The 18,787-nt window shown below is 36.1% G+C and overlaps 4 protein-coding genes and 2 non-coding genes across 8 annotated transcripts; 4 read left to right on the top strand and 2 right to left on the bottom strand.

The window, feature by feature from the left end:
• Positions 1-847: 847 nt before the first annotated feature.
• LOC108822991 (protein TPX2) lies at positions 848-5,140 on the top strand. The gene is made up of 18 exons (XM_018596209.2): positions 848-1,128; positions 1,376-1,464; positions 1,546-1,700; positions 1,793-2,035; positions 2,123-2,219; positions 2,310-2,423; positions 2,506-2,619; positions 2,714-2,866; positions 2,962-3,024; positions 3,109-3,351; positions 3,435-3,566; positions 3,659-3,739; positions 3,826-3,945; positions 4,021-4,187; positions 4,279-4,387; positions 4,481-4,540; positions 4,643-4,737; positions 4,824-5,140. Exons 1-18 carry the CDS (start codon positions 948-950, stop codon positions 4,954-4,956), a joined length of 2,349 nt encoding a protein of 782 aa, XP_018451711.1. The 5' UTR covers positions 848-947; the 3' UTR covers positions 4,957-5,140.
• A 125-nt stretch (positions 5,141-5,265) lies between these two features.
• Positions 5,266-7,672, bottom strand: LOC130508281 (putative E3 ubiquitin-protein ligase RING1b). Of its 2 annotated transcripts, none has more exons than XM_057003703.1 (7): positions 7,276-7,672; positions 7,108-7,159; positions 6,454-6,515; positions 6,208-6,289; positions 6,005-6,125; positions 5,853-5,894; positions 5,266-5,747 (listed from the first exon to the last, which is right to left on the bottom strand). In XM_057003703.1, exons 1-7 carry the CDS (start codon positions 7,406-7,408, stop codon positions 5,277-5,279), a joined length of 963 nt encoding a protein of 320 aa, XP_056859683.1. In that variant the 5' UTR covers positions 7,409-7,672; the 3' UTR covers positions 5,266-5,276. The 2 variants fall into 2 exon arrangements, with proteins under 2 accessions (XP_056859683.1, XP_056859688.1); XM_057003708.1 differs by having other exon boundaries at positions 7,108-7,161; positions 7,281-7,672.
• A 2,609-nt stretch (positions 7,673-10,281) lies between these two features.
• On the top strand, positions 10,282-12,283 carry LOC130510435 (uncharacterized). 2 transcript variants are annotated; one of them, XM_057007070.1, is made up of 8 exons: positions 10,282-10,561; positions 10,649-10,708; positions 10,790-10,957; positions 11,039-11,411; positions 11,535-11,656; positions 11,791-11,832; positions 11,939-12,004; positions 12,092-12,283. In XM_057007070.1, the coding sequence occupies exons 1-8, from the start codon at positions 10,355-10,357 to the stop codon at positions 12,146-12,148; spliced, it is 1,095 nt and encodes a 364-aa protein (XP_056863050.1). In that variant the 5' UTR covers positions 10,282-10,354; the 3' UTR covers positions 12,149-12,283. The 2 variants fall into 2 exon arrangements, with proteins under 2 accessions (XP_056863050.1, XP_056862818.1); XM_057006838.1 differs by having other exon boundaries at positions 10,283-10,561; positions 11,532-11,656.
• A 2,446-nt stretch (positions 12,284-14,729) lies between these two features.
• On the top strand, positions 14,730-14,814 carry LOC130497858 (small nucleolar RNA R32/R81/Z41). The gene has a single exon (XR_008936885.1). It is a non-coding gene; the product is annotated as a small nucleolar RNA R32/R81/Z41 (small nucleolar RNA).
• Positions 14,815-14,968: 154 nt separating this feature from the next.
• LOC130497856 (small nucleolar RNA snoR31/Z110/Z27) lies at positions 14,969-15,060 on the top strand. Its single transcript, XR_008936884.1, has one exon. It is a non-coding gene; the product is annotated as a small nucleolar RNA snoR31/Z110/Z27 (small nucleolar RNA).
• Positions 15,061-15,286: 226 nt separating this feature from the next.
• On the bottom strand, positions 15,287-18,661 carry LOC108837871 (probable serine/threonine-protein kinase At1g54610). Its single transcript, XM_057003696.1, has 7 exons — positions 18,506-18,661; positions 17,538-18,380; positions 17,181-17,468; positions 16,557-17,105; positions 16,263-16,472; positions 15,794-16,171; positions 15,287-15,692 (listed from the first exon to the last, which is right to left on the bottom strand). Exons 2-7 carry the CDS (start codon positions 18,165-18,167, stop codon positions 15,540-15,542), a joined length of 2,208 nt encoding a protein of 735 aa, XP_056859676.1. The 5' UTR covers positions 18,168-18,380; positions 18,506-18,661; the 3' UTR covers positions 15,287-15,539.
• Positions 18,662-18,787: the final 126 nt, after the last annotated feature.

Raw genomic sequence — 18,787 nt, 5'->3', positions numbered from 1 at the left:
GTTTGGAAACATTGATAGTAGTATAAAATATATTGTTTGGAAACATTGATAGTAGTAAGAAATAAGTATATTGTTTGGAAACATAGATAGTAATATAAAGAAAGGAACATTAATGATTTAATGTAAGTTTAACTATAAAGTATAAAAGTGTATTTAATTTAAAAACTTACAAAATAAATGTTAGGTCCAACAGAATGTTTCTGTTTTAATAAGATAGATTATAAGAATAGTGTTTGACGGCAAAAAGAACATTGTATTTGTTCTTTTCAAAAAAAAAAAAACATTGTACTAGTTATTATTATATAGGCATTAAATTCCGGTTTTGAGTAAGTGCAATGTTTTTGGACCGTATTCATTTAGGCATTCACCGTGACTCTAATTTGGAGGGTATTGTCTATGTCCTTACATGCGTTATTATTTTGCAAAATGCCAAACTCCAAAGCTTCTAAATCTGGTGCTTATTAGGGAGATAATCTTATTGTTTTGACGGCAAAATTTGTTCAATGATAGTTTGATGAAGATTTTTTCGTGATCGGTTCAGAGGGACCTTGAAGGACTTACACGCATTTAGTGAAGCGAGGCTGTAACGCCGTATAGAGAGCTAAACAGAACATATTATTCAAGGAAGAAATTGATCAGTAGAAAAAAATAATCGTTGGAGATAAACGACGCCGTTAGACAAGGGAGAAACGCATCAAAACGACGTGGTTTTCAAGGATGAATAAGGCTGGAAAAATATAGCCGTTAGAGACAGGAGCCAAATGGAGAAAAAGGAAAAATCTTTATTTAAAATCCGACCGTTGTAATAATACTTGGTTCCTTCTCCCCTTTTTAATTCAGCGAATTGCAGACACATTCCATCTGAAAAAGAAGGAACCAAGAAAGAACACTCTGATTCCATCTCTCACTCTCTTTCCTAGTTCTGGTGATTCGAGATCTGATATAGCATGGAAGGAACAACAACTGCTCCCGCGGAGGAACCAATCGGTAGTATTGCGACGGCGATCGTCGACCAATCGTACGAGTTCTTGGCTCCGCGATGGTTCGATTTCATCAACGGAGAGACGGAGGACGAGGCTCGCCGTGCTGAGCTCTGGTTTGAATCGGCTCTAAGCTGCGCTCCTTCTCGTGAGTAACCGTTTTCTTCGTTTTGATCGATTAGATCATTAGGTTTTCGGAATCGTTGTCAGATCTGGGGTTTGGAGTTCTGATTTTGGTCTCAATTTCGTTGGGTAATTATTAGGGTTTCTCTTCCGAGAAGCGAAATTAGGGATTGCAAGTTGATAGTTCGATTGATTGCAAGTTGAATCAAGATAATGTATGTTCAAAGTTGTATTCATCTTTTGTGTTTGTGTGTGTGTGTGTGTGTGTGCAGCATCGGTTCCTAGAATCAAAGCAAGGAGATGTTTCAAGGTAGAGACAATGTGTAACTTCAATGAAGAAGAAGAAGAGAAACCAATAAAGGTTTTGCCTCAAATCAACAATGATTTAATCCATTGAACCTTTTGCTTAAGATTCAACTTTGTGATATTTCTGAATGTGCAGGATAAAGAGCTCTCAGAACCAGTAGCTGCAACTATTGCTTCACAACCGGAGCCTGATATTGTCACTGAGGCCAAGACAGAAGAAGTTGATACTAGTGAAGCAATCACAATTAGGTCATCACACAACCGTTCCAAGGACTCAGCAGATGCAACAAGGTTCTTTATTTATCTTTCTTTGGGAGTTTGAAATGGCGTTGAGTGAGATGAGAGGCTGTTCTTATACTCTTTTCTTCTTGTTCATTCAACAGAACTACCAGGGACAAAACGCCTAAGCAGATAGAAAACAAGGAGAACGTTCCTCCTTCTAAGGCAGAAGCTTGCACACCCAAACCACCACTGCAGTCATCTCATGGGGGAAAGTCAATGGACCTCAAGAAGCAGCAAACTTCTAGAAAGATTGCTAGTCTTTTGAGGAATCCATCTGCACTTAGGCCGAAAATCCAGTCCCAGTCGTCTCAACTGAAAGGAACTAATCAGAAAAGTGTGAAAAGGTATGTATACTCTCAATAAACATTCCGACACCCAATCTGGTTTCATGTTCCTCTAGTAATGGTTTTGCTATGATGCCCTCCTTGCAGGGAAACGAGTTCCAAGAACATAGCTGGCACTACCAATCTGATTCAGGATAATCAAGCCATCAAAAAGCAAAAGCTAGATGACGGAAAATCAAGACAGGTGAGCCAAAATTTTCAAAAGCAGCAAGCTTAACTACATATCTTACTACATGACTGAAACTGTTTCCTCCTCATCATTGTTTTTTTCTAGATTCTTAATCCAAGACCAACAACTCTGCTCCACAAGACAAGACAAGGTCTCGTTAACACCGGTTTCAATGTATGCCCTTCGGTCACAAAGCAAACTCCGAAGGAGAACAGAAAGGTACGTTCTGCTTCATGGATGCTTATATAAAAGTAAGTTTTTTGACAGGCCCTGATTCTCAACTCTTATGTTCACTCTTTAGGTTTATGTCCGTGAGCAAGTTGCACCTTTCATATCAACTGCTGAATTGATGAAAAAGTTCCAAACAAGCACGCGAGACTTGTCCCTGCCTCATGCCAACACTTCTCTTCCACAGGTTAACTCTTGATCCTTTTACTTTACTCGTACCTTTCGCTTTTCTGGGAAAATCTTCAACTAACTTCCAGGACGCTGCTGCTTTCCTTGTGCAGAACCGAACTAAGTTGACACTGACAAGACCAAAGGAGCCCGAATTTGTGACATCCCAACGAGCTCGTCCCGTAAGAGTGAAGAGCAGTGCAGAGCTCGAGGAAGAGATGTTGGCAAAGATTCCCAAGTTTAAAGCTCGACCTGTGAACAAGAAGGTAATGCGTTTGGTTTCACTGTGGTATATATAATATATCTATACCTCATACACAGAAATCTTAAACAAAACAATGCGTTCCCTTTTCTGATGCAGATTTTGGCAGCTCCAGCTTTGCCTGCGCCTCAAAGAAGTACACCACACCTGCCAGAATTTCAGGTAGAGACAGACATTCAGAGAGTATCATCATTTTAGAAACGAATCTGTATTGATTTACAAGAGGCTCATATCTTAATACTGCAGGAATTTCATCTTGAAACAATGGCTCGGGCTAGCCAACATGCAGAGACAGCCTCAATTGCGTCAACAGAAGTGTCTAAGCAGACCCAGCATAATGATTGTAGGACTCACCTTACTGCACCAAAGAGCCCTGTACTCCAAACAATGCTAAGAGCCCGTCCTACTAAAGCAAAAACTACTGCGGAACTTGAGCAAGAGGAGCTAGAGAAGGCACCGAAATTCAAAGCAAAACCTTTAAACAAAAAGGTACTACCCTAACTAGTGATATAGATTACTGCATCTACTTCATATTATCTCAATCTAACTTGTAAGCACATAAACCAATCCAGATATTTGAAAGTAAAGGAGAGATGGGCATCTTTTGCAACGTGAAGAAGCATATAACCATACCTCAAGAGTTCCACTTTGCGACAGATGAGAGGATATCTCAGTCATGTCCTGTCTTAGATATATTCGACAAGGTATTGTATATTTCAACTAACAGAACCTGCTTTTGTGCAAGTGTTAGTTCCACTGGATATCGTCGTGTTTGACACAAACTTCTTCTTGTCAGCTCTCATTGACCTCTGACTCTTGCCATGAAAAGCCTCTACCAAGGAACACAGCACCAAACCCCTTCAATCTAAGGACAGAAGTATGTACTACTATGAACAACTTTTTTGACTTTGACTAGCCACCAAATTTTACTAATCGTTGCTTTTATTACTTTGTGACATCCAGGAACGAGGCGCTGAAAAGGAGAAAAAGTTTGTAATGGAAGTCACTCAGAAGCTGATCGGAGATGAAAGGGCCAGAGTTCCAAAAGCAACCCCATATCCTTACACAACCGACTATCCCGTGGTATGCAATAATACCTTCCTTGCTTTGTTTTTATTTATGTTGGTGTTGAAAATCTTACGTGTTTCCAACTCTCAGGTACCACCAAGACCAGAACCCAAGCAATGCACAAAGCCAGCACCGTTTCAGTTAGAGAGTCTAGTGAGGCACGAAGAAGAAATGCGAAGAGAAAGGGAAGAGAGGATGAGAATGGAGAGAGAAGAAGCTCAGAAGAGACTCTTCAAAGCACAACCAGTTATAAAAGAGTAAGTTACCACCTCCCCCTTTTGCTATTTTCATATCTTCAGAAATCTTTATCGAAAAGCTAACTCTATAGCTTGTTAATGACCAACACAGGGACCCAATCCCTGTTCCGGAGAAAGTAAGAAAGCCTCTCACAGAGATTCAGGAGTTCAACCTCCATGTAGAGCATCGAGCTGTCGAGAGAGCAGACTTCGATCAGAAAGTAAGGTTTTTCTGTCATTTCAACAATTATAGGAATGCTGCTTTTACTTGAGCTCTGAACTGACTGACAAATTACCATTATTTCTGGAACCAGATCAAAGAGAAGGAGAACCAGTACAAGAGATACCGTGAAGAAAGTGAAGCTGCAAAAATGGTATACAAACAAACAACGCACTCGACTTGTAAATATATCTCTCACAGACTTTGCTCAAATTTTAATGGAAAAAAAAACTTGAAAAACGTTTCTCTTTCTCAGGTGGAAGAAGAGAGGTTTCTAAAGCAAATGAGGAAGACGATGGTTCCTCATGCTAGACCTGTGCCTAACTTCAACAAACCCTTCTTACCTCAGAAGTAAGTTAGTTCCCCACATTCAATAGCTAAAGAAAAAACAATCTTCTCTAAACCTATCGACTAAAAAACATTTATGTCAAATACAGGTCCAACAAGGAGATCACGAAACCGAAATCCCCAAATCTTAGAGTGATCAAAAGAACCGAGAGAAGAACTATGATGGCTCCTCCACCAACTGTGTCAGCAGCGACCAGTGCTTCAGCTGGGCAGATGAGATAGTTTGCAGCAGTCTTTTCCTGAAGCAGAGGCTAAGCAGCTTCGCTGAAATGTTCATGAATGCTTGAACCTACATTCCCCTAGAACTCTTACTAATATAGTAGTAGTACATTCTCTTATGTGAACTTGTTCAAATGTATTAAACTTGAAATGATTATCCTGATAATATAAAATTTGTTTAATGTTTGACATTCAGTCCCTTATTCAAATGTTCAGATAACACAAGTATAATGCTTTTTCTCATCCCCACAAATTAAATAAGCTTAACATAAATATCCAACTGCAGCAGACACATGTCAAGAAAATGCATTTTATTTTGTTACCTAGACACTGTTACTCTCTAATCTACCAAGATACTCCACAAGTCTGTTCAAGCGAGCATTCCTGACACTCTTGCTACTACTACTAGCTATTTGGTTATTATTTCCTTGCCTTGCGTTACTCCTTCTGCCGCCTCTTCCCCATCCAAGCCCATGTGATAATGTTCCTCTGATGTCTCTATGATGCGCCTCCTCTGTGACATTATTACCGCAGTTATCATTGTTGTTTGGTCCTGTAGAACGTGTTGCAGAGCGTCCTTTTCGTTTTCTCGGAAGTATTTCGGAAGAAGAAGCTTTGCCTCTGTTGTTATCACCATCATCATCATCCTGTTCCATGTTTCTGCAGTTCCTCCTCCTTCTGGAGCCACTACCACTAGGCTGTGATCTCGGTAAGACCCCTGGTGCATCTAAAGACTTTCTTTTCACAAGGGCCTCAGATTGTCTTTGCGATACTTGAGCTATAGATGCTTGAATCTACAAAACAGCAGCCATAGAAGCACAAATTGTAGTTAGAATCATTAAATGTACTTAAGTGAATGTTCTTTATGTTACATGAGAGGCAATGCCTCGAGTTCTGACCTGCTTATTACGAGCCAACTCATCTTCATCAAATTCCAAATCCTGAACATAAAAAATGAAAGCAATCTCTCATATAAGTAAACTGTTCTCTCTATAATCTAAAATAGTTTAAAAGGAGAAAAATAGAAAAGTGTAGATGCTTCATCATTCACCTGCTCCTCATTACTATCGACATTTCCGAATGTAGCTGCAATAAATGCATCGAATTTTGGGTCGGGTCTTAACGAACGTCGGCTAGCACAATGTTTTCTACAAGCAGGACACTCATGGTTCCTGAAAATGCATCTTTGCCAATTAATAAAACTCACAACAAGCTCCCCTAATATATAATAAACATGTAAAATAGAAAGCATACCCAAATCTCATTGACTTATCAATGCATTCTTGACAAAACCGATGGAGACATCCTATGACAGTCCTTGTTTTTCTTATAATTCCTGCAATATTGAAAAAATAAAAACCAGGAGCATGAGAAAAGTTGACAATATAAGAACAATATACAGCACTGATTAGATAGTCAACCCTGACACTAACGGGGGATGGCAAGAGCAGCTAAAGCTTATTGAATTTGAAATATAAATTTTGTAAGAAGGGCAAGTACCTAAACATATCGGACACTGCACGTACTTACGGATATCCTCTAGCTCAACACTTTCCACAAATCTGCAAATAATTCATCAAAAGTCAGAGATGATCACAACTACCATTGCCTTTGTTAAGCTAAAAGAGACTCATAACACATGTAGCTTAAGTCAAATGAGAAGATCAAATCATTTCAAGATTAATCTACACAATGTCATACTCACGTACTAGAGATCAAACCTAATTAAAATGCCACTTGAGCTGTAAACTTTGTGGTATCTGTAAAAAAACACGACAGTAACTATGTCATGCATGCAAGAACCAGTACAATGCATCGGATCGATTTCATAATCATGTTAAGAAGCTTAGGTCTGAGGGAAGATAATCAATCTACACAATGTCATACTCCCCTACCCTACTACTAGTGATCAAACGTATGGCTCTTGAGCTATAAAACGTGATATTTGAGTGAAAAACATGATACTGAGTATACCATGCAAACAAGAACCACACAATGCATCGGATCAGTTCTAGGATGTAGAACTAAGGACATCATAGAAACACTGGTTCCGTCTCAAACCCATCAAACAAAAAAAAAAAGTCAAATCTGGTAATGAGAGCTAAATATTAGGTGCAGAGAAACGAGCAGCAAAGGATAGAGAATTGTTGTTACTCTGATTCTGATTGCTCTTCTGATGTAAGAGATTTGATCCTCTCCTGGGAATCTGTATTTGATCAAAGAAATCGATCACTTTCACATTATACATATACACATATTCACGCATATATTATCACATACGTATCCACGAGAGTAATATGCAACTAGAAACGAAACCTTTACCTTCTTCTTCTTCTTCGTCCATCACCACATCCATGCGGTCTGGATCTTCTTCTTTCTCCTCACCTTGTGTGGTACTACGACCAAGTTGCTCGTCTTCTTTCTCGGCGGCGGAAACGTTGTTCAGAGCAGGCATTGTTTGATGGTTTGTTGATACAAGTGACCTGTGCTTCTCTGAAGAGAAAGAAAAGGAGAGAGATACAGAGAAACAGACAAAGCTTTAACCTTTCTCTCTCTCGGTGGTGGTTTTGATTTTGGTTCGGTGACTGCCAATGGAGAGACGAGAGAAGAAGGAAGGCTGACGAAGAAAACGGAGAGACTTTTCTTCACCTCTTCCTCTGTTTTTTTCATTTATTTATAATACATTTATTTTAAAACAATTTTAATATTGCCCTCTACAGCCTAACCTTTTTCATTCTTGTTTTTCTCCTAAATAATCACATACTTATTTGAGACCCATAATGGTGTTTTTCTTTTCAATCCAAGCAAAGCAATGATACTTTTCTATATCTGTTCAATAAGACAATTTTCAGTTCAATCCAAATTTGAAAACGATTCAAAATAACTCTCCAGATTTAGTATTTAAGACTAAATCTACTTTGACTAACATCGCATTAGTCGTCAAACAGTAAATATTACTTAACTCGCAAATACGTTGACCGATATATTTTACTAATAATTTTGAACGACATCGTTTAGAATAAATCAATATAACATCATTTTAAGTAAGAAATTATCATTTGAGATTTGGTATTGTTTTTTTTTCTTCTTCTAGATTTGTCCCTATATTGTATTTTTTTCCTCACATATCACATGGTTAGAAGTTCCTATTCATACTCTTATTCATAGATCTTTTAGCTTGTTGATAAATGCATTGGAAGACATTTTTAGTAACAAACAAATGATTCAAACAAAATAATTTTATTATACAAGCTTTTAACTCAGTCTATTGTAACTAAATTTTAGGTTTTCTAAGTTAACAATTTATCAAAAAATACTGCTATTTATTAAAGCTTATTACCTATAACTTATTAAAACTTTGTGAGGGCAACACATATATTCCTTTCAAGCTTATTATATAAATAGATTTGGGAATTGTTTAGTGTAGTGACGAAATAGTTGATTTGGATCCGAAGATGTAATGAACTGGGGTGTTGAATTAAAACATCGCACATGTCCTCGGCCATCTTCTTGTGTGTTAATAATCCTACTTGCCAACCCAGTTGCATTATTTCCAATCTTTGCATTACATGTGACGCATGTGTGTGTAAACTATATTACGCATCATAATCTAATAAATGATCAATATTAATGATGCAACTTAAAAATTTGTCAGTGGGGTACCCAAAATTTTAGCAATGATACAACTTATACACATAAGTACATAACCCTTTGTAGGGGTGGTATATTATTCGATATCCGAACGTGTATCTGAACCCGATCCGAAAATCCGAATTGAAATCTGAATCGTACTAGCAAAAATACGTGAACATATATTGAACATATATTGATTTAAGAGATATTAGATATCCAAACCCGAATGGATATCTAAAGATAACCCAACATATGTGTATGTATCCTTATATTTCTAGTTTACATCTCTCATTTTATTTAAAATATTTATATTGATGTTATACATAAATACTTTAAAATCATATAATATACATATAATTATGAAAAAATGATCTGATATTCATTTAAAATAAATATAGAGTTTTTTGTTTCAGTTACATCCATATTCTAAAAATAATAGCCAAATTAATGTTTATTTATTTTTGAAATGTTTTATCATTTTATCTATTAAAAAAATCAGTTAATCAAAATCTAAATTTTTAACAAAAAGAACTTAAAAGTTGACTTTTTTCTTCAAAAACTAAATATTTGAAAAATAATCGAACTCGAATTAAAAACACTCGAACCCGAATCGAAATACATAAATATCCGAACGAATTCTATACCCATACCAAAATACCCGAAAATCTGAAATATCCGATCTGAACCCCCGAACATCTATCCAACGTCCACCTCTGACCATTCATTCAAAAATAATCTTTCACTAGATTTTGATCCACGCTTCCAAAGCGCGGGTTTATTTTTGGTGAAAATTTTATATAATCACATTTATATAATCTGTCTTGTATATGCATTTATATAACCCGTTTCATATATGTATTTTATATCCGAGTTTATTTTCGGTTAAAACTATATTGTAAATGTTTTTAGGTTTCCAATTTTGAATTATGAATTAGATATTTTAAATATAAATCAATATAACAGTTTTATAGTTTTGATCTGTGTTTTGAAACCCGACTCGGACCTGCCATTGAACGGGTTACCGGTTGGTAACCCGATATTTTTAATATTGAGATTTTGTTTAATGATAAGACAAATTCGGTGATCATAAGTTGGATATTTGTTTAAAATATATTTATATTTTTCAAAATTGTTTTAAATGATAATGATTGTTGTCAAAATTAATAATTTTAGAATTAACTAAAATCTTAAAGAATAATCGGCATTGCTATTATTGAATTTAAATAACTTACCAGTCTAACCAAACTCATAACGGAACCAAACGACTTCACCGAAAACTTTAGTTCTGTTCGGCAATATTCAATCCTATTATCATTTCGAATCAGAAAATAATCAATAGTAGATGAGATTAGATTTAGGAAAAAGCGGTTTAAAACCAAAACATTAAATATTTTAAAAACGACGCAGTTTCAAATATGACCGGTTGGAAAAATACTAAAACAATGCAATATCAAACATGGAAATAATCACATACCGAAACTGAATTAGGAAACCGGCGCAGAATGTCCATAATACCCTTAATGAATACAAAAGAAAAACTCTTTAGTAAAGATAAAAAGAGTAAAAATACCGATATGATTCTGATTTAATAGTATAGATACCCGGTGGAATATTAATATTTAGAAACATATATGGGCCATAACATATCGGCCCATGAAGTTCAGAATAAGATATAAAGCCTTTTTGTGTAGACTCACTTCCCTCTCGGTTTTTTTTTTCTCCTTCTCTCCCTCTCTCCAATCGTCTGTTTGCTCTAACCCTCGCCGGAATGGCGCCGCCGCAGACGAAAGGAACAGTGACGCCGTTAGGGTCGTTGTTCTCAGAGGAGGAGGCACGGAAAGCAGCTAGCTTCGTCGAGGAGAGAATCAGAGAGAAGCGTGAAGAGATGAATCGTCTTCAACAGTTCGTCGACGAGAACGACAATCTCATCAGCCTCGTCAAGAAGCTCCCCGATCAACTCCATCACAACATCATGGCGAGTGTTTTCACTCTTTCAGCACTACTATATATATTCTAATTTTCGTACTCCTTTTTTTGATGAAGAAGAATCTTTTGTACACAGGTTCCTTTCGGTAAAAAAGCATTTTTTCCAGGTCGATTGATTCACACCAACGAGTGTTTGGTAAGTTTCATGATGCTTCTAGAAGCTTTTAACATTGGTTTTAAACTTAAGTAAAGGATTTGTCTTTTTTTTTTAACATAGGTGTTTTTGGGAGAGAATTATTATACGGACAGAACATCGAAGCAGACAGTTGATGTTTTGAGGAGAAGAGACAAGACGTTACAGTCTCAGATTCATTCTCTTAAAGCTGAGATTGATGATTTTCAAACGGAGGCTTCCTTCTTTGCTAAAACTGCTTCAGAAGTATCGGTATGTTTCTGTTGGTGCTTTTATCCCTTTTTTTTTTTTTTAATTCTGCATATGCATCTTAAGTTGGTGTTTCTTTAATAGGAAGGGCTTCTTGAGATAAGAGAAGAGTATGAAGATGATGAAGAAGAAGAAGATTCTTCTGCAACTGTGCTTACTCCAGGTGTTAAGAAAGAAGAGTCTTCTGGTCATACTGGAGGAGAGGCTGGAGAAGGTGAAGATAAAGACGATGAATTTGCTCGAATCATGGCCAAGTTGAACGAGCTTGAAATGGAAGAAGAACAGGAGGAGGGTGAGGGTGAGGATGAGGATGATGGAAGTAAAGAACATGATGTGGAGGAGAGCGAGCAGGACATTGTGAAGGGTCTCGGAGACGACAATAGGATTGGATCTGTTCTTGACAAGGTGTCTGGTCATAGCTCTTCTATTGGACCGAAGCCACAGTATCTCCAAAAAGGTTTAGCTCTTTGATCCAAAAGCAGTTTCAGACATCAGAAAGTTTGACTTCACTATCGAATCAAGATTGACTAATCTTCCATTTCTCTAACCAACATATATATGTTATTTTTATCACCAGAAGATCAACCACGTGGCGGAATCCCCCAGCAAAACGCTGAAACATGGAGAGACTTTCAAGCAACAGCATCCGCTGTTTCCAGAGCAAAAGCAAGTTCCAGTACTGTAGTTCCACAAAAGATAGAGGTACATATCGATCTTATACTCTTAAGCTATACTCTACTTAGAACTTAATAGATAAGTTTTGCTACAAACAAAACATAAACTTTTAACTAGAATCTCACAAATGATCGTATCAACTTTTTTTTTTTTTGGTGCAGTCACCTATACAGAAACCGGAGCCTAAGTTTGATACTAACAAGGTTACATATCTCTCCCCCTCAAATGTTTGCTAGTAGTATAGTTGTTGAGGCAGATTTGATGTTTTCATTTAAGCTCGTTAAATATCTCTGGTCCAAACCGTTGCAGGCTTTTACTGGATCGATCGTAGAGCACTTTCATAATCTAGAAACCAACACACACGGCAAAATGCAGGTATGTTTCTACCATACGACACTCACAATGCTGAAAATACGATTCTTACTTTGCACGTTTTTGTTTGTTTATTTAATATGCAAGCAGCCTTCAGGGTCTCAACCATCAAAACCGGTTTCAAGATTCAAGGCACAGAGAAGGTAGCCAAGTAGTGAGGTCTATATGTACAATTTTGTTTGGTTTGCCTTTTGATATGTAAGAAGTGAGAACACATACATGTGTATGTGCATCTTATAAACAATTTCATTTGTCAAATCTAAATCAGGAAGTCTGCTGATACTTGATGATCTATTCTATTAATTCTTCAACATGTCCAATTGATTAAAGGTTATGTCCAACATAAAATATAATGCATCTAAATAATTATCTAGATATATTATGTAATTACCTTTATTAAAAAATTGTAACTTCCACGTTGGTTTCCTAAATCTGTAACTTCCACCTATATGTTACGTAATATGCGGTTATTTTTTTCTTTTGGCATCCATCAGAATAAATTCAGTTCCAGTAATTATTATTATTCATAAAATAATTTTGTAATGCTTCTAAGATGTATGCATATTTTGTAAAGTCACCCTTTAATTCCAAAATATTAGTGGTTCACTACTTATTACAAACTGTGGACAACCTTACGTAGTTCAATAAATAAAAATTATATCATTTGGAAACAATAATATTGATACTTTACATTAATAAATATTATGTCCACTATAAAAATTAATGGAAATGAACTGTGGTTTAATTAAGATAATATAATACAATTTAGATTCTGATCAACATTTCAAAGAGTGAGTATATTTTTTGTTTTACATTTTCTAGAAATTTAATTTTTATATTTGTATCTTTTTAATTATATTTATGTTTTTCTTTGTAATCATATTTGTGGATTAGTAAAAAGTTTTAATAATTTTATAAAATAGCTGGACTATTAATAGGTCATTTTTCTAATTTAATAATATAGTTTATAAATATATCAGTATTAAAAAGTAATTTTTAAAAATTTAGAAATTTTTTAAAATTTAAATTATTTATATTTCATTTCACATAAAATATAATTTAAACATTTTCTACAACAAATTAGAGTTACGCTATATAATCCAAATACAAATAGATTCTGATCCGCTCTTAAAAGGGCGGGTATATTTTTTGTTTTATATTTAAAAAAAATCGGTGTTTTTTGTATAATATTTCTTCTAAATAGTTAATAGTTTTTAATCTATTTTATTAAATAGTTGGACTACACTTATATCAATAGGTCATGTTCATATTTTAAGATCCGCGGGTATAAGTTTTGTTATGTTTGGTATAGGTCAATAGGTCATGTTCATATGTTCACCTATACCAATAGGAGATAAAAATACTTATGTTGGACATGACTTTTATCAATTAATAATTATCTAAATATCTAATTAAAACATTGAAATTAAATTTTAAATTTATAAAAAAATAACAATTTAAATAAAATTGAATTATATCAATCACCTATAGGTTCAACATGCATCCTCTGGTTTTAACGGTTTTTGTGGGTTTTATCAAAATTTTAGTTGATGAATATCTCTTGAAATCCAAACCGGATTACATATTGAATCACTAGATCTATAGATTTGAAAACATATCCGAATTTTCCTGTTTCAAAATAGACAAAATCTTTACGAATTTACTAATTTTTGTAAAATTATTAATGAAATTTTACATCATAAAATATATGGTGCTTTCAAGTGTGGGTCGAAAAATTGTTTATGTTATTAATATTTGAACACAAATATTTTAAGTTGTTGATATTTTAATATTTATTATTAATAAATTAAGAAGTTTAATTATATGATGAGATTTTGGTTTAAGTCTATTCAGAATTCAAATTTTTGTTTCAATTCATATTTTATGGGTTTTAGTTTGGGTTTGACTATCCGTTTAAATCATATAAAATTCTATAAACTAAAATATATAAATTTCAAATTAAAAATAAAAAAGAACAAATCACATATAAATTTTGTAATACATGAACAAGTATCTAAATTTAACATAAAATTACTTATGTTTAAATCTTTGGTTAAAAACCCAATAAATGTGACATATTGGATCCATCTATATATTTCATTTATTTAAAAGACTATTATATCAAATTAAATTAGTAACTAACACAAATATGATTATAAAATAAATCAAATACAAACAAATAATTTTTCAAAAAAAGATTAAAACAAAAAATATACCCGCCCTTTGAAGGGCGGGTCAAAATCTAGTTGTCTTTAAAGTCTGTTTGAAAGTGTGTAATCGGATTGCCTTGCGAGAGAGAAAATTGAAAGTTGTTAACGTTTTGAAAATTTAGGAACCTACTTGGCTTTTATTCTAGTTATTAGAAAATATGAGGTCTGGTTTGCAAAAGTAAAAGAAAAAGAAAGTGGTCAAAAGAACAGTTTCCGGGTGAAACGGCATCGTTTGCACAAATGGGCTGAATCTAACTAAGGCCTAATCCGTACTTTTGTCCTAACATGCCCCTTTGTGTTTCTTGTTCATATCCAATCAAAAACAAAGCCCATATTGTACTTTTGTCCGAACATGTCTTTTAGGTTTAGGGTTTCATGGTCATCTCCTTTATATACTTCCATCTCTCTATATGACTCCAAGATAAGATTAGACGCCAAGTTCTATTCGTCACCAATGAATTTTTGATGTTTTCAGTTTTTTATCAGTCGTTTATTTGGTTTTCAAAGGGCTTTTTTTTTGAAGAAAGTGATGAAAGTTGTGCATAGGTGATGATCTTATGATCGATAAAAATTTCAACTCGCTACGTTCTTTCTGATTCTTAGTTGCTTCCTAATTTTTCCATAGAGTTCGTTTCTTTTTATTTTGCTGACTATCTTTTGATTTATTTCATCGGTTGTGTTGAAAATTTTCTTGTCCTTGACAAATCTTGTGTGTTTTGATTCAATTCGGTTTTGGTATTATTTGATGATGGTAAAACTGGAGAAGTGATGATAAATCAGTTAAAATCTTAGGACACCTTCTGACACATTAATGTGTATGAGAATGACTTCTAATATTCTGATCTTCAGTTTTGTTTTCTAATAGTTTTATGTTTTGCAAATCCTTTAAACACTTTATGTTTTTGTTATATCATATTCTTGAAAGAAATTTGAATTTAAGATAATTTAGTTTATCTAAGCGGCAATGAGATTGGATGAATGATATCTGTACTTGAGACAATCAGGAAGTTGGTTAAGCGGCAATGAGATTATGATTATCGTACAATACTTGTATTACATTCATACAATAACCATAGACACTCGGAAATCTTTTTATCATATGTGAAGGACAATCTCACTATGTAATTTACACAGATCAGTCTCTATAATTACACATCTTAAATACAAGAAACTAATCAAACAATCGGCAGCTTAAGCCAAGTGTGACTAACATATGGTATAGTCACAAATATATGAACCAACAGAAATTCTAATGACAGATCTTAAACCTTACTCAACTGTAGCTTCCAAGTACAAAGTCCAGTGTCTAGTTTGATGATTCGTTTACATCATGTGCCAGTTTTGCCTTCTCGCGCCTTCTGTGTTTGTCTATTAAATTCCTGGATCTGTCTTTCATGTTCCTCAAGCATCTGATCCACTCTGCTTGGCTGTTCCAACAACGGTCTTCCGGACGTGTAAATCTTGCTATCACTAGGATCATACTGTACACACAAAAGAAACACAGTAATGTGTAAGTGATATAAGTTCATAAACTAGTATCCCAAGATAGATGGGTCAAAAACAGAGAGATCATTAAACTAACCCAAGATGGGTCGATTGGTATCGTCATATGTCTACTATCCATAGTATCAGCTCTATTGTACGCTCGTCTATCCCTTCTTCTTTGATTAGTAACTGGCTGATCTAATAACGCCTTGGAGGAGACTGAGCCTGACAAAACCCTCGGGTTTACTCTAGATGGAGGATATCTAGGAGGAGGTGCATTCTCCTTCACATACATTGTTGACTTACCCATCTTCCCGTTGCTCATCAACGGACCCGAGTATGAAACTCTCTCATTGCTTTGATTGTTTCTTGTTTGCATATTTGGATAATCAGGAACTTGGGGCACATGAGAAGTCCTTTCTTCCTTAAACGACTTGAAACTCTCGTTTCTGCTCTTCAAATCTAGGTATGGTCTCTGCATTTTGCCACACACACACACACACACAAAGAGTGATTTGCTTTGTGACCTTTGAAAGTTAAAAGACCTTATTATAGAGTTTACTTACATCCATTGACATTGATAGAGAGTGGTTTGCTCTGATCGGTGGTGGGATAGCTTTTCTCTCGTGTGATCTTCTCCCCAGAGAGTCTTGCCTTTCTTGTTTCTCAGGTCGTTGCCTTTTCTCTTCATCCCGCAATTTAGCATCAATCTCTTTACTAGGTGGATACTTTGGTAGACAAGACGGATCACAAGCAAACGGCTTGGTTTTAAAGTACTGACAACAACAACAAAAAAGGAAAATACTTCCATCATCACAAGAACACTCTCGGGAAAGTAAAAACATAAAGAACAAAGTTACCTCACTCTCAAGTGCACTACTCGCAGAGCTACGGTGATCAGGATCTACGGAGAGCAACGTCTCCAGAAGCAAAAGAACACTCTCGGGAAACTCCTTATACGTCTCTGATAACTTCCTTCTATAAGGAACAGCGCTTCTGAATCCAGCTGAAGACGGTGGTAACTCATGTTTTCTCCAGTAACCTTCCGTTGGTGAACCACACAGCTTGAAGATCTTATGCAACTGTTCTACTTCGGTTTTGCCAGGTAGGATCGGTTTACCAGCGTACAACTCACCTAAGATGCAACCTGTGCTCCATAGATCAACACCAACACCGTAACGAGAGGCTCCAAGCAAAAGCTCTGGTGGTCGGTACCAAAGAGTGACAACATGGCTAGTCAACGGAACAGTTTTATCCTTGTCGAAAAACGTCGCTAAACCGAAATCAGCTATCTTCAAAACTCCATTACCATCAATCAAAAGGTTTGATCCTTTAATATCGCGATGAAGCACACCACGGCTGTGACAATGTTCAAGCCCGCTTAGTAGTTGTCTCATGTAACACTTGACCTAACACAACAACAACATAGAGACATTATTAAAAGACACACTCTACACTTTTTAAGAGTAGTATAGTATTAGTACCTGAGGCTCTGTGAAGTTGAGACCGGGGAGGGAAGAGAGGCCTAAGAGGTCATGATCCATGTAGTCGAAGACTAAGTAGAGGGAGGAGGAAAGAGGGGCGGTGATGAGTCCTTGGAGTTTGAGGACGTTGGGATGATCGAGACGTCTCATTACTATGATCTCTCTCGCCATGAACTTGACGCTTTCTATGTCGTTGAGATCGAACCGGACTTTTTTTAGCGCCACGATCTTGTTGTTGTGGATGAGGTCGCGTGCTCTGTAGACGCTGCTATACGTTCCTTGCCCAATCTTGCATCCAATGGAAAAAGTTTAAGTTTGTAGTAAACAGAACTATGGATCAAAAGAAAGAAACTTTACTTTCTCGAGTTTCTCGAAGGTGCTCGCTCTACGTGGAGCCCAGTCAACTAACGCCTCACCAGCAACGGAGACTAGCCATGTAGGCCAACCTGCTGAGACTTGCTTCAGCTCTGACTCCTTTGGAACAGCAGAAACACTCTGCTTCTTAGTTAACTCCCGAGGAACAAGTGGTTGTTCCTTGTCAATCTGATGATGATGATCAGACAACCTTTTGGAACTCGACTTTTCAAACTCAGTCAACCGAACTCTGGAGTCAAGGCTATTCCATCTATCTAGCTTCTTCGGTTCTACGACCTTTAGATCAATCTCCAAATCTGGTGGTTTCAAAGCAGCACTCGAGGCCCCGCTTCTCAGTTCTTGGTCATGATCAGCTAACTCAGGTATCTTCTCAACCTGATGATCGTAGTAATACCTATCGGAGCTGCTCAACATGATTTTGGATTTAGTGAACTTATTATCTTTGGCGTCTCTCCTGCTACTTGATCTATCAAAGACACCTTGAGGTTGGATCCAATCATCTATCCTCCTCGACGTATCAAACCGCAATGAACGTTTCACCGGTGACTCTTTCACTACTGTAGACTTTCTTCGAAAAGGCTTATTATGTCTAGAACTTACGCAACCACCCATCGTAAGCTCTAGAACACGAATCTACTACATACAGAGACATACGCAACCATCAACCACACAGAAACTTGATCCTTATGATAAGACCCACACACACACAAAAAGACACAACTTCAACTGCTCAGCGCAAAACCCCACATCAACAGCCCCTGATTGAGACACTTTTCTTCTTCTTCTTCTTCTCTGGAAGATCTTCCAAACACACTGTAAGATCCCCTGAAGATAGAAAACAGAGATCAGGGTGGTTATAAACCGGTAAAGTCGAGACCTTTCGCCGGAATTCAGTGACCGGATCAAGACAAAACTCAGAAACAGAGGATTTTTTTTAATTTTATTTTTACCTGGATGATGACGGAGTCTATAGCCTGAGCGTCGAACGGAATCAGAGAGGGGAAACGAAGAGGGAATCTATGCAAAAGGAGAGATTTTTTGGGTTGGTGTTACAGATTTGACTGATTAAACGCTTTAGGTACAGACTACAGTGATGTGAACACCCCATCGATATGTAATAAAAGAGTTACAAGTCAATTTGTCATTAACCAACTCAGCCGCCCCTCGTCGAGTGTCAAGTGTCAACTAATAGATAGGGAGTATTAGTTATTTGGGTAGATGATTTATTTTGT

The sequence above is a fragment of the Raphanus sativus genome, chromosome 1, assembly GCF_000801105.2.
Source record: "Raphanus sativus cultivar WK10039 chromosome 1, ASM80110v3, whole genome shotgun sequence".
Classification (NCBI taxonomy): domain Eukaryota; kingdom Viridiplantae; phylum Streptophyta; class Magnoliopsida; order Brassicales; family Brassicaceae; genus Raphanus; species Raphanus sativus.
This window is presented reverse-complemented; position numbering and strand designations above follow the sequence as displayed.

Excerpts from the sequence above, each read along its gene's own strand:
- LOC130510435 (XM_057006838.1), top strand. The coding sequence starts at position 10,355 with ATGGCGCCGCCGCAGACGAAAGGAACAGTGACGCCGTTAGGGTCGTTG. Across the intron at positions 10,958-11,038 it reads AAACTGCTTCAGAAGTATCG|GAAGGGCTTCTTGAGATAAG; the intron begins GTATGTTTCTGT and ends TTTCTTTAATAG. Across the intron at positions 11,833-11,938 it reads CTAAGTTTGATACTAACAAG|GCTTTTACTGGATCGATCGT; the intron begins GTTACATATCTC and ends AAACCGTTGCAG.
- LOC108822991 (XM_018596209.2), top strand. The coding sequence starts at position 948 with ATGGAAGGAACAACAACTGCTCCCGCGGAGGAACCAATCGGTAGTATT. Across the intron at positions 2,220-2,309 it reads ATGACGGAAAATCAAGACAG|ATTCTTAATCCAAGACCAAC; the intron begins GTGAGCCAAAAT and ends GTTTTTTTCTAG. Across the intron at positions 4,541-4,642 it reads AAAGTGAAGCTGCAAAAATG|GTGGAAGAAGAGAGGTTTCT; the intron begins GTATACAAACAA and ends TCTCTTTCTCAG.
- LOC130508281 (XM_057003703.1), bottom strand. The coding sequence starts at position 7,408 with ATGCCTGCTCTGAACAACGTTTCCGCCGCCGAGAAAGAAGACGAGCAA. Across the intron at positions 6,290-6,453 it reads GCAGTGTCCGATATGTTTAG|GAATTATAAGAAAAACAAGG; the intron begins GTACTTGCCCTT and ends TCAATATTGCAG. Across the intron at positions 6,126-6,207 it reads GATAAGTCAATGAGATTTGG|GAACCATGAGTGTCCTGCTT; the intron begins GTATGCTTTCTA and ends ATGCATTTTCAG.
- LOC108837871 (XM_057003696.1), bottom strand. The coding sequence starts at position 18,167 with ATGGGTGGTTGCGTAAGTTCTAGACATAATAAGCCTTTTCGAAGAAAG. Across the intron at positions 17,106-17,180 it reads TCAACTTCACAGAGCCTCAG|GTCAAGTGTTACATGAGACA; the intron begins GTACTAATACTA and ends TTGTTGTGTTAG. Across the intron at positions 16,172-16,262 it reads CTCTATCAATGTCAATGGAT|AGACCATACCTAGATTTGAA; the intron begins GTAAGTAAACTC and ends GGCAAAATGCAG.